Below are 13,839 nucleotides of genomic sequence, written 5' to 3'. Positions count from 1 at the left end.
GGGGAACCTAGGTGACCAAACAAACCTGGAATGGTTTTCTTAAAAATAATTTCCTATTAGCTAACGAATGTTTTCAATCCTGGACAAGATCCATCTCAGGTTTGCTGGATCTCTCAGGTTCTCCCACGATAGTCAATCTTCTTCAGACCTGGAGAGTTTCAATAAATCAGGCCCTATATGTTTGAGGGTGTTGGGTCCAGTTTTAGTAGATTCCTCATCCAATATCTCCCACCATAGCTGTGATGATGTGTATTAACCGATCACCAATCCATTACCAACAGGGGTCATATACAGAAAATAAACAGAACTTTAGAGAGTTCATCAACCACCTGCTGAAGGCCAGGAAACTTTTCATCAAGATGATCTAAAGCATTTAAAGCAGAACTCTGGCCTCCTCTTCATTAGATCTGCCCTTCGGCCTCCTCTTTGTTAGATCGGCTTTCTGGCCGTCTCTTCATTATAACCCCCTTCCGGCCTCCCCTTTGTTTGGCCTCTGGCCTTTCTTTCCTTAAACCTAACCTCCAGCCTTCCCTTCATTTAATCTGTCCTCCAGCCTTTTCATCGTTAAATCTGCCCTCCAGCCTTCTCTTTGTTAAAGTCTGCCCTCCAGTTTCCACTCTTTCAATCTGCCCTCCTCCAGCCTTCTTGCACAGTTGTACCGGCTTCCTCAACCGGGATGAAATATCTTCACCAGATTTCACTGCACACTGTGAGCTTCCCACAATGTATGTTAGAACTGCAGCAACTCAGAGCCTGCCTCATTTCCTGCCTGGTGGAAGTCTGACACCATTTAGCCCCTCCCTCCCCAACCTGACTTTTACTGGCCCCACCCCTTCCATTTATTGGGTTTCAGTTCCTTCAATCATATGGAGCTTTTAACTCTTTTCTACTCCGAAAAAAAAGCTGCTCATATGTTTTAAGGTTCACAAAAAAACATTAATAGATGCCCAAATGTTTTTGGTCTAGATACACTTTAAAGTAAAATAAAGAGAATGGTTGTATATAATGACCCCATTCTGCAGCCATTATGTGTTAGTGATGGAGCTGTCCCTCTTCGTTAAGTTATTTCTTTATGTCTGTGTGGCATTTATTTAACCGTATCGTACTTTTCTCGGTTCTTTAAATTCTGCACCAGAACAAAAAGTAAATCAAGATAAATCCAATCCCTGGAGGTGTCCCCCCTCCCCCTATACAGAGAGCTGGACCTCCTAAGCCCAGTAAATAAATATTTCTGTGTACAGATAGTTGAGACGCTATTGGCTGATGTTTACTGAAGCGCAGAACAGAGCCCCGCCGCGGTGACAGAAAAGGGCAGCACGCAGGAGCTTGTCAGCTCAGAATGCCATAATCCATCATAAACATTGCAGTACAAAAACACAGGACAAAGAGCACCCCCCTCCCAAACTTCCTAGGCACATGGCATTCCGCGCCTGAGCTGTAATTGGAAATGGCGGAATGCTGATGGGAATGACATGCTTACAAAGGGATATAATTGGAGACGGGGCAGCGACAAGGCTGCCAAGGCGATAAGGAGTCAAGCCTTTCTGGATATGAAAATCAATTTTATCCCAAAGCTCCCCCAGCTCTTTTCATTCCAAAGGCAATAAAAACCTATTTGTCCCCCTGTCCCTTCTACATATAAAATGCCACTCACCGCCAGATCCTGAATGTAATCGCTCAATGCCACGACCTGGAAAGTATGTCAGGCTTGTTAAGGAGACTGCGCTTGGCGGCTTGGAGAGTGAATGACTACGCGGCACTTATGGTCCGACGCCTCCCCCGGGTCAGATCTCTGCAATATCCAACTACAGCCATGTATTATAGCCAGAACATCTGCTGGTGAAAATCTCTGCCACTGGATCCAGCCAATGGGACCAAAGAATACAGGAGCAGTTTACACCTACAACTTGTTTCTAGTGGTGTTTTTTTTCCAAGCGATAACTTGAGGTTTTTTACCTCTCCAAATCACCTAGTGGTTTTCAGGTTGGGGAGTGGTAAACCTGGCGCCATCAATAAAGAATGCTAGTGATTATTGCTGTGGACAGTTTGGAAACAATGGCGATACAGACATACGACTTGACTTTCTCCCAATGGCAAGTCAAGCAGAAGGCATCCCACTTTGGGGACATCAACACAATACAATAGAGTAAGCCAGTGGTCCAATATGGCGTATCGCTAACAACATCCTCAACTATGTTGGGGGACACCACCAGCCATACAAGATTTTCACCCACAGGATGAAACTCTTTAGCCTGTGGGCCCTGCTTGTTTGACCTTTCGCCATATGCTGGGGGAGCATTTCCTATCCTCCTTTGTCTATACTTTAATGGTGATCCTTCCAAGCCCAATTCCTATGTCTTCTCTTGCACACCTAGGAGTTTTGGGTGCACACGAAATATACAGATATATATTTTGTGTATATACAATATACACAAAATGCAGCAATGACAGTGTCAGTTCTTCATGGTAGTAGACCTAGGAAAGATGCCACCAGTAGTGCTGGGTGGTTTTGGGTGGTGTAAATATAGAAGATGAGCATGACACCCATGGACCATCAGTGATCGTATAAGTGGGCAGGCATAGTATGACACCTATTGACTGCCAGTGATCTCGGAGGATGTTGGGCACAGATACTTCATGACACCCACTGATTACTAATGATCTGATAGAAGGGTGGGTACAGTATGAAACTCACTGACCCTATTGGCAAGTGGGCACAGCATGCCATCCACTGACCATTGGTGATCTTATAGCAAAGTAGGAACATTATGACACCTACTGACCATCAGTGATCCAATAGAAAGGTGGGCACAGCAAAATATATACTGACTGCCAGTGATCTTGGAGCATGCCGAGAACAGACACATCATGACCCCCACTGACCACCAGTAATTTTATAGAAGGGTGAGCAATGCATGACAGCCACTGACCCTATAGGCGGGCGGTAAGAGTATGACACCCATTGAATGCCATTGATTCTATAAAAGGGTTGGCATGGCATGATACCCACTGACCCTATAGACAGTGGCACAAATGACACTCACCTACTGATCCCACAGAGAGGTGGGCAAAGACATAGAATAACACCCACTGACCCTTTAGACAGGCGGGCACAGAAGCAAACATAGAAGGTTTGGCACAGACAACAAATTACTCTTCTGTGATTGGCAGATTACCATGCCAGCTTCCAGTTTCAGAAACACTGACACATTTAATAATAGGTAATTGGACGTTGGAGCAGCTCTGCCATCTTTTGTTTATTCTTGTTTTAGCTTGGAGGGTTTAAGGGTTAATCCCTCGCACCCGCCACCTGCTTACTGCAGAAGACGGCCTGTAAAACCATCACATGAAGTGGCAGCTGATTTGGATTGTGGAAAAGCGCAATCAACCTTTGTGCCCCCTCCGCGTTTAACGTGAATGCACAAATCGGTGTTGTAAGGGCGGCTCGCGCCTGGCGTCTCCAGAGGTCACTCACCAGGAAAGCTTTAACATTCAGAGCTGCTGTAATTATTGTGTCCTGGCCATGTTAAAGACGGCTTGTCGAGGTGAAGTCATTTAGAGGGGGACATATAGAACGCCGCTCTCTATAACTTTATCTTAATGGAAAATCGAGTTCGGGGGCTGCCCTCTCTATCCAACAATAAACACGGCTCACCGGACACACTTAATCACCAGCCGGATCCCATTCATAAATAGCGGGATTATATCATGGGGCCCTGGATAACCAGTGCTTTAAAAAGTGCCAATTTCCAGCTTATTTGTAGAGAAGTCACAATGGAGTCACCCATGGAACACAGATCCACCAATCACAAGCCACAGGCTCCAACTCTATTGAAGTCAATGTGAACCCATTCACTAAAATCTCATATAACCTGTAATACTTAATTACAAAAGTCATTTCCAGCAGCTTTCATTAAATATTCAGTGGGGATCCTGCCAAGAAAGTCCTTGTTTGGTCTCATTCTTTAATAGGATGACGATTTTTCTTTCTTCAGTTGTGCTCCCGAGTTTACATCCTGCCCCATGGCTTCTGATGGACTTTTTCCATGCACACAAATACACAAGCATGGTCCTCTGTCACCAGCTAATTCTGACAAATGCAATGCAGCCCTGAAGTACATGCAGACAGGATGTGGCTGCAAAGATGCTGCAAGATATCAGCAAAACTGAAATATATCAAAGGAATGACAAGGATGTAATCCATAATTTTAACACTTTGGAAGAAGATTTCTAACACTTTGGGTACAATCGGTCCTCAATTTCTGTGCATTAGCGTAGATAATACCCAGCTGGTTGGTACATCAATAGAAGCCATATAAGTCCACAGGAGGCACCACAGCTTGGTGCAGGGGGAATGGGCAAATGAGCCTTCTGAAGGTGAGAAGGCATTGGCATTGATGCAGGTGAGTTTACATAAGCCAATCACATTTAAAGGTATAAAAAAATACTAAAAATCCAGTAAATATCAGACATTCTTCATATGCAAACCAGTCATATATACACACAGAGCAGAGAGAGGAGGGGTGAGAGAAGAACTAACATGCCATTGAGAGATCATGTACTGCCCATCCCATTTACCTTTGTCACACATATGACGTGATCTTTCCTCCGTAAATCCAGTGCTGACAGTTCTGTATATCATAAAATGTTCTAATCTATACAGCTGAGGACATACAGTGGACCCAGATCACTGAGCTGTTTGGATATTGAGCAAGGAAAGTCCTCACCGGGGACACCGTAATACACCTACGTACAATCTCCCATTGAATGTGTAATGAAGGTGTGTGTCACCGATACACACCCTGCACATCTCCAGGAAGTGTGAACATGGCAGACAGGTGAGTACTACACCTGCACAAGGTTGTATTACATATCTGAAACAGGTTAACAAGAATTTATTAGATGGGGATAATGGGAAAGCAATTGTACCATTCCAAATTAATGTGCTGGATTTTAGACTCCAAGCATTATGGTGGAGCTGTGTGCGGTGCAGGGATCCCCAACAGCTATTTTCTCTGACACTTTGCAGATGGATACATAGTTATTGCTGCAGTGCTACCATACTTACCCAGGAAGCTATCAATGGCTGGGGGCCTAATTGGATAAAATAAGAAAATGGTGCAGATTCTGTACCTAATTTTACATTCCGCAAATGCCCAATTGCCTTATGGTTAAGCTACAAAATAATTGAGCATCAAAATTCCATTGTACAAGAAGCACATTCAGTTATAAAGAATGTGGAAAGCCATTGCAACCAATAAGAAGCCATCTTATTCAGGTTTCACTTTCAGTTTTTTTGCTCAAGTTTTTACATTTTGCTCAAGTTTATAGAACAAGCCTCTTATGCTCCATATTGGATTTTACTAAGCGTGAACTAGGGGCCCCATTACAACCTTATGGCACCCAGATTACCCCCCTCCAAAGGTGGGTATTCGAGGACAGCCATGTATGCCTAGTACTAAGAAGGAAGGAAGGACTGCCTGGAGAAGGTCCACATTGGCCTTATGGTACGGCCACCAACACTTACAGAGTGAATGCTACCATTGTAACCCATGAAATATGTAATTTGACCAGTCAGTTCCCATAGCCATCTTCTAACAGCAGGTCCAGGTAGGAAACCTGTGAGTGGTGGCATAACATATTTAATTATGGTGTGGTATCTGGTGGACTTGCCAATGAAAAGGTAGCATGTACATGGCCTAAAAATAAATAAAAGCTATAACTAGTTGACTTTAGGCTTTCACCATACAATATTTATAAAGTTTCACAGCGTTTTTTTTCTATTTTTCATCTAAGTTCTGCTGATCTAACTTTTTCTTTTTCTTAATCCACTTCTGTCTACATGTGCACCTTGCAGCACAGGCTGCTTTATCAATGCTTTGGTTTGGCTTCTTAATAGTGGCAATGGTGTTCAAATCCTATGCAATGTGCATTGCCATGGCCTGGTGTAGTCTCCATAAGGAGCACATGAGAATTGGTTGACATTTGGGAGACAGTTGTGACCCATAATAGGAAATGTATGAATTAGGATCTTCATGGTGATGCCCACTAGGCCCTCTTTTATTGAAATCTGCAAATATGAAAGACTGAAGACATCCTTTAAGTTTAGAGATACTTGAAGTTGCATACAGAATGAATGTTCAATAATAATCTCCCTTTCCTTTTAGTGAGAGCCCATATAATGAAAGGCTTCAGAGACTTGAGTGTCAATTCACATGGAATCTGGAGAGGAATGATAAACTCAACATACCTGACATACTACAGACCCTAGAAGTCAAGATCCAACATGCAGCTTATCGGAATGCTTTAATCATGTATAATGTAAAGGCCTATCTCCTGCACCAACTGAGGAGGAGCACTGAGGCCCTCTCGTGCTTAGAAAGGTCTTTAGAACAATTGAGGAGAGACCACCAAGCATCTGCTGATCACCATTTCTTGACCATCTATGGAAACTATGCCTGGATATATTACGACCTAAACAACTTTCATCAAGTAGATGTTTATCTTGACAAATTCCAGGAAATTTCCAGCAGACTATCTTTCGATTTATCACATTCAGCGCACACATTTGCTGAGCGTGGCTGGTCCCTCCTGGAGGTAGGGATCAGGAATGGGTACCAAGCTGCTACATTGTTTAAGAAAGCTCTAGAGCTGTACCCTGATGAGAATGACTTCTTGGCTGGCTTGGCCTTCTCCACCTCCTCACATGCAGAGTATTCCGAAGATGCTGATATCAGGAAAGAAGCAATAAGACTTCTGGATCAATTAGTGATGAAATGCCCCCACAATTGGGAAGCCAAAGCATGCTTGGCCAAGATGTTGCAGGATACAGGACACAGAAAGAACCTAGCCAAAGCACGTAAACTGATGGATGATGATTTCCAAGAATGTTCCAATCCTGAAGTTTTGAGGATCATAGCTGGCCTGTATAGAATCATCCCTTTTAGGAAAAGCCTTGAAATTTTAGAAAGAGCTAAACATCTTGCCCCTGATTACCATAAACTGGTCCAAGAGATCGGCCATTTATATAGGCATCAGATTTACCATCTGATTGATGATGGAAGGTTACGTGCCATTGAAGAAGCCTCCAAGTTCTATACTGCTGCCATTGAACTAATGCCATGGAATATGTCTGCAAGGATGGACTTAGCAGAAATGTATGCGCTCCAATATAAGAACGACTTGGAAGGAATTATTTATTCAATGATCAGTTCTGTGGTGGAATCTCTCAGCAAGGACTCAAAACAGCGTTTCTATTTACAGTACGGGATTTATTTCTTGTATAAAATTCATCGTCCATCTTCTGGAATAGAAATACTAAAAAAGGGTTTTCAGATAAAACCAAATTCTAAATTTGGAGTCAAATGTAAGAAGAATTTGACATATTATATCCTTCTGGATAGAACTAAGGAAGAGGAAATAGACGGCTTCATTAGTGAGTTGGAAGATGCCAGAAGATCCAAGTAACTGAAGACCTTCCAACCATGAAACATTGTCAGAGGGTAGATCATGTGTTAAAGATGATTCTGTGAGTTGGCTTTAAAATGTCCTATTTGTCTTTATACCACTGTTTGAATGCCAGCAGATCATTTATATTCCTAAACGCATTGAGTTGCTGCCATGTGATTGGCTGATTAGATCTTTGTATTAACAGGCAGATGCACCCAATAAAGTGACCAGGGGGTGACTGAGTATATACATTTATGTTTGTAGGAAATGAAATGCAGCCATTACATTTATTCTTTTTCCTCCGGACTTACATACATTTTAACCTTTTGTCCATATTGGTGTTGTAGATTCAGGGTGCTCCCTCCTGCACATACAATTGAGTGTTTTTTTCCTGGTGCATTGATTTTAGGCTCTGGGAGCAGCCAGTGCTGCTGGAAAAGTAAAATAGCAGAAGAGATGAAACAAATAGAGATGTAGTGAGGAAATAAAGACAAGCACTAAATTCACATAGTGAAAACCAGCCAAGCGGCCGGCGCCATAAACCAAGATGAAGTTATAATCAGCCTGATAGCCGCCTTGTGTTTGTAGTAGAATCTGTCCAGAGAAGAAGACGCTCACAAGTGTCAGCATGTATCGTGTATGTGTTACACGAGACATCATATGGGGCGGATAGAGTGCTAGCTCTGCAGTACAATGAACCTCATATCTCAGGCAAAACAAATCCTAAAGCTGAACTCCAAACAAACCTCTAAATACACAAATAAAATACATTTAAAAGAGATGCTTTACCTGACAAAGGATTCAAAAATCTGTCTAGTCCTGCAAGTTACACAGCTCTGCCTTACACATATTTAAATGGCCCTGAGAACAGGAACTAGTGACAAAGTTTGAAATACTAGTGGCACCTTACTTAGGAATCCCTGAATGCTCAAAGGAGTCAGCTGGCTGTCTTTATGCAGGCTTCCTTTAAGGAAATAAACTACCTAATAGTTTAGTGGGTTGGCAGTAATGATTTGTGGTTCTGCCTGGTGTGGTTCAGGACCTCCAAGTCCGAGCGTCTTTTGTCACCAGCCTGTATGTTTTTCCCATGTTTTGCCAACAAGGCAAAATGACTTTCTGAGTAGGTCATTCATCCTAATGCCAAATAATGCTTACTTTGCCGTAGTAATCTCTATTTAGATACCATGAGTCTGATTGTGGACCTGGAAATGGCTAAGAGAGACTTAGAAAAGAATTGAACCCACAGGACCAGCATGGCAGTCAGGCAACAATGGCAATATAATCTCAGTAAACCTGATATCAAAAATCTCATGCCAGCTTTTCCATTGGTAATGTCATCCTAAAAGTTATTCCAAGAATTTTTAAGTTTGCATCTTCCATTTAAATAATACCTGCTGATCCAGCCATGAAGGTCGTTGCTCGGGCAATTCCTGGATTAGACTACAAGCCACACATCATACAGGAATGCAACTTTCAGTATAAAGGCTTAGTTGAGGTTAAACAGCTATCCCAGGCAGCCCCTGAAAGTTTGATACAATCCAGGAGAAATCTAATTCTTTTCTGGGACATTTTGCCTATGACTCCTCTGCCTGGCCCTGATATGCCACAATGCTGTGATCATTGGGTTTATGCACTCTAAGAAAATCCCAAATTTAACCAGCACTCCCCTGCTGTTCGTGACACAGCCCATTGTATAAATTCCTTTGACTGAATCTTAGAAAGGTACTGAGAAAATCTGCAAAAAGTTGATTAGAAAAGATTTAATTAAGAAGCTTATAATTTTGGAAAAGTGAACTTTTGCATTGAGTAAATGAGATGAGGACTAATCAGGACGTTTCTCCCGCTGAGTACAAGATTCTGCCAATTTCCTCCCTCGTCTGCTATTCTTGTAATGATTGGTTTGTAATTATATTCATACAAATTTTCCAAATTAAGACGAGAGCTAATGACGACATACTAGACTTCTCACTTACACAGAAATATAGGATTGAGGAAGGAGACTATCAGACCTGTATAGAAGAAGCTCAATAGAGAGAAGACTATCAGACCTGTAAGGAGGACAGAGTCCAATAAAGAAAAGACCACCAGACCTTTATAGAAGGAGTTCAACAGAGAGAAGACCACCACACCTGTATAGAAGGCAGAGCTTGAAAGAGGTGAGACCTGTGTAGTCAGAGCCTGGAAGAGACAACACAAACAACCTTCTATAGAAGGAGTCTGCAAGAGATGAGACTAACAAATCTTTATAGAAGACAGTGTCCGAAAAAGACAAAACCACCAGACCTGTATCAAAGAAGTCCACAAGTATCAAAACCAACAGACTTCTGGAGAAGTAGTACCAAGTAACACAGAAACAAGAAATCACACCTGTATAGGAGTCTAATAGAGATAAGGCTCCAGGCCTGTAAAGAAGACAGAAGCCAAAAGAGATGAGACAACCAAATCTGTATAGAAGAGTCCAATAAGGAAAAGACCACCAGACCTGTATAGAAGACAGGGCTCAAAAGAAACAAGACCGCAAGACCTGTACAAAGGAAATATGTCTGAAAGATACAGGACTGTAAGGCTTGTATAGAAGACAGAATCCAAAAGAGATGAGCGAGACTGCCCCCCATAGAATAAAAGACCACATAAGACAATGTTGCTAGATCTAGAGTCCAAATAGGACAAGACTGACTAACATATATAAGTTCGATATAAGAAGACAGATGTCTGAAAGAGACATAACTACCTGACTTGTACAGAACACAGAATCCATAAGAAACAAGACCACCAGAGTTTTATAGAAGAAGGAGTCCAAATAAGAAAAGACCAATGGACCTCTATAGAGGAGTGCACAAGAGACAAGATGGTCAAACTGCACTGAAGACTTTGCCCCAAAAAAGACATGACTACCAGACCTCTACAGAAAACAGAGTCTGTAAGAAACAAGACCATCAGACCTGTATAGTAGAGAGAATCCAAATGACACAAGACCAAACGACCTCTATAAGAAGGTGGAGTGCACGTGAGACAAGATGGTCAATATGTATTGAAGATGTTTTGCCCCAAAAGAAACATGCAAATGTACAGAGTACACAAGAGGCAAGATTGGCACACTTATACAAAGAGTATTGCCCAAAAATAGGCTAGACTGCCAGATATGTATAAAAAACAGAGCTCTAAAGACACAAGACTACCAAACCTGCAGATGGAAGTCTGAAATACAAGACTGAGTATTATTGTGAACATTTAGGAGACCCAAGTCCATCAATACGGAAGACCACCCACATATAAAAGGTTGGTCAGTGCTCTTTATTTCCAATCATTGGAATTTATTTGGTCTGTATACAACGCACTCATCATTCTTCTAGTTCTTGTAAAAGAAGAGCTCTTGTACCCTATATCTGATTTCTGTTCTCAGTGTTAGCCCTGGAGCTTCCCTCAGTCTAGTTGCTATTCAACGACCATGCATCATAGTGCCATCTGGGTAACTGGCATTCAGACCAGTGCAATTATATAACACACAGCAGTTTTTATAAGAAAAAAGTATCCTGGTCCACTGTTAAGATTTCTTCTTCCAGAATCCCTGATGAAGAAGGACCACTATGCCCCTTAAACATGATGGATGCTTTCTGTGACCACTTTGGGATAAGGAGAGACTTACTGGACCTTTCAAAATAGCTGTGGTGCTCTTGTATTTTCACTATTCATATTCCAAATATTCCAAGGACCCATTGGGGTGCACCAAATGCTACCTATAGATTTGAGTCCAGCATGCCTGAAAAAAATATGTTTAGCAGTCATTGAGTTGTATTGAGTTGTACCAGTCAAAAAGAACCCCTGCCCACTTCAAAAGCCCCCCATTTCCTTACTCAATGGGTATTATTTTAGTATTCTGACTCCTCTCTTACAGAAGTAAAAAACAAAATTGGGTTTAATATGTGGCAGCATGTAAACCCCGAAGCCACACTTTATAACAGAGTCGAGTGTGAGATTTTGACATTGTTTGCCATCTTTGTGCTCAGAATGCATTTTTTATTGTGACGGCTCTGCTGTGTCACATTGCATCTCGGAGCTGTGTGCAGTTTGAGGCAAAAATCTGCTGATTTTCCTCTTGTCTTCCGCGTCGCTTCAAAGGATGTTCCCTCTGTACAAAAAAGATGTTTACCCCTGGTCATGTCTTTTTTCTTAATCAAGCAGAATGTGCTTTTGGTGGGTCGTTCTTCAGGAGGGCGGAATTGCTCATGTACGCCGCATACACATCCATTAGGTTAAACCCAAGCACGCAAATAACTCCAATATTTTTACCATGCATTTCAGTCATTTATGAAGCTCTCTTCAGTCTCTCATTTCCTCTATGTTGATAGAACCCATCTTATTTGTTTTTATTTCTAATCCAGCATTCATAACAATTTTGATTTTAGAAGGAAAATGCGTTTCTAAATTTAACATTCAATGATGTCTGACGTCAACTAAAAAACATTTAAAAGAGTGGAAGTAGAGAGGGAGGAAAGAGCTATGACCGGCATGAAGAAACCATCTGTAGCTCTAAATCAATGGACCACCAGTTCCACCAGTCTCAGATCCAAGAAAAATGGGCAGTCAGGAAGATTTTACTTGTAAAAAAGTATGCTTCTTTAGAAATCTTTCATTATATAATAGAGTTCCTTCTTAATCTAAAATTTGAGTCCATTTTATTTCTTTTAGTTAGAATGGAGTAGAAAAGTGTCTCCATTATTGAAATTTCCTCTCATTTTTTTTTCACTAGACATAGGACAAAGAAAATGAGAGAAACAAAGACAAGGGGTCAATATGATCAAAATATAAAATAAAGAAAAACATACAATTTTTCTTAACAGCATAAACATAAAACAAACAGTAACTCTACCATATTCCAGCTCAGAAAAGAGTTGTGGTTATATAAAGTTTTATTCTGACAAAACCACCACCAAAAAAATTGTTAATCATCTAACAATAAACAAAAAATGTTTTACCCCTAGGGATACACAGTATGGATCTTTCTTGTATGTTACAAGCTTTCTTTTTCGGATTGACAAAAGACCAAATCAGATACAAAATTTAGACAAAGATAGAGCATACGGTTACTTACAAAATGGAGCAAAAAGAATATAAAATCAAGAATTGAAGAGCAACAAGAAACAATTTACTGCAGCATGTATAAAGATAAATTAACACTGAATAAAAATGTTAAGGTCAGATGGTGTTTCAGAAATTGTGTCCCTATCAATGATGGTGTTTGAGAAATTGTGTCCCTATCAAATGACCGAGGGACCGATAGAGGGGGTGTATTGTATTTGAACTCATTTGATTGAGCCTCCAATTTTGAAGGTGATAAGATGAGTTGAGTGAGGATAAAAAAGAAACTTTGTTAAAGTGGGGTGGGGTGGATCACCAAATAAAAAAAGGAAGAGAGAATATATATATGTGGGTGGGGAAGGTATGATGCAAGTGGGTAAGAAATAGGAAAGAGAAATGTCAGGTTGCAAGTGGGGAAGCAAGATATCAAAAGGTAGGGAGTAAGGTGGGAATACACCCGAAAGTGGGAGATTCACTGGTGTAGAAACTAGAGAAGCCAAAGAAGCTACCCGCTCACCAGTTTGAGGTGAATATAATAAGTTTGCAGTATGGGTTTTAAAAGATTTGTATACCGAGTGTATTGAAAATCTATCCAGCAAAACAAGATCTCATGAAACTTCTCTTCATGGTTATAGAGAGAGGAAAAGAAAAGGCTTCCATTTGCTTTGATTCTGACAAACCATTGGTAGGTGGGGAGGAGATGTCTTTACATTGCAATCAGTGCTGCAACTAATAAACATCTAGAAGAAGTTAATCACATTCAACTGGCTTTATTCTCGTAATCTTCACCATGGAATATGACACGACTAATATTCCAAGACCTTGAAGTGTGGAATTTGTTCAACCACCCTGTTCTATTAACATAATCTCATCCTTGATGTCAGGAAGTCTGCATAAGTGTAAGTTACTTTAAGGTGCGATTTTGTGGCACAACATTAAGGGGTGGAAATGTTAAAATGGCATTATAAGTTAAAGACAGATGGTGTTGAGGACACCAAAACCCCAAAGTATAGAGATTGTTGAACAAGGAAGCGAGCCTTCGACCATATCTGCAGAATTACATTCAATGGTGATTGGATTAAAAGGTGTCTGTGCTGAAGTCTCCGGTTGAGATGAAACGTGTTGGTGTGTAGTAAGCGATGCTGCAGAAAAAAAGGTGCAGAGAACAAATAAGTAGCAGATGTTTTCAGTCAGGTCTTAGGCCATGTAACGGGAATGATTCCTCACAGACGTCCTCCAACAAGTGGTGGCTGAAGGTGGGATCTTTGTCTGAGCAGGGACGGAATGTGCAAAAAGCCATAGGAAGAAAAT

General features: G+C 41.2%; 1 protein-coding gene and 1 long non-coding RNA gene across 2 annotated transcripts in view; one reads left to right on the top strand and one right to left on the bottom strand.

The window, feature by feature from the left end:
* Positions 1-1,805, bottom strand: part of LOC140330443 (uncharacterized) — a 31,210-nt gene extending 29,405 nt beyond the window's left edge. Inside the window, exon 1 of the long non-coding RNA XR_011920745.1 lies at positions 1,655-1,805. This is a non-coding gene — a long non-coding RNA (uncharacterized lncRNA). The remainder of the gene's footprint in view (positions 1-1,654) is intronic.
* Positions 1,806-4,616: 2,811 nt separating this feature from the next.
* LOC140330442 (interferon-induced protein with tetratricopeptide repeats 5-like) lies at positions 4,617-7,659 on the top strand. Its single transcript, XM_072410573.1, has 2 exons — positions 4,617-4,838; positions 6,168-7,659. Exons 1-2 carry the CDS (start codon positions 4,768-4,770, stop codon positions 7,465-7,467), a joined length of 1,371 nt encoding a protein of 456 aa, XP_072266674.1. The 5' UTR covers positions 4,617-4,767; the 3' UTR covers positions 7,468-7,659.
* The last annotated feature ends 6,180 nt before the right edge of the window (positions 7,660-13,839 follow it).

Source organism: Pyxicephalus adspersus, chromosome 5 (genome assembly GCF_032062135.1).
Source record: "Pyxicephalus adspersus chromosome 5, UCB_Pads_2.0, whole genome shotgun sequence".
NCBI lineage: Eukaryota > Metazoa > Chordata > Amphibia > Anura > Pyxicephalidae > Pyxicephalus > Pyxicephalus adspersus.
This window is presented reverse-complemented; position numbering and strand designations above follow the sequence as displayed.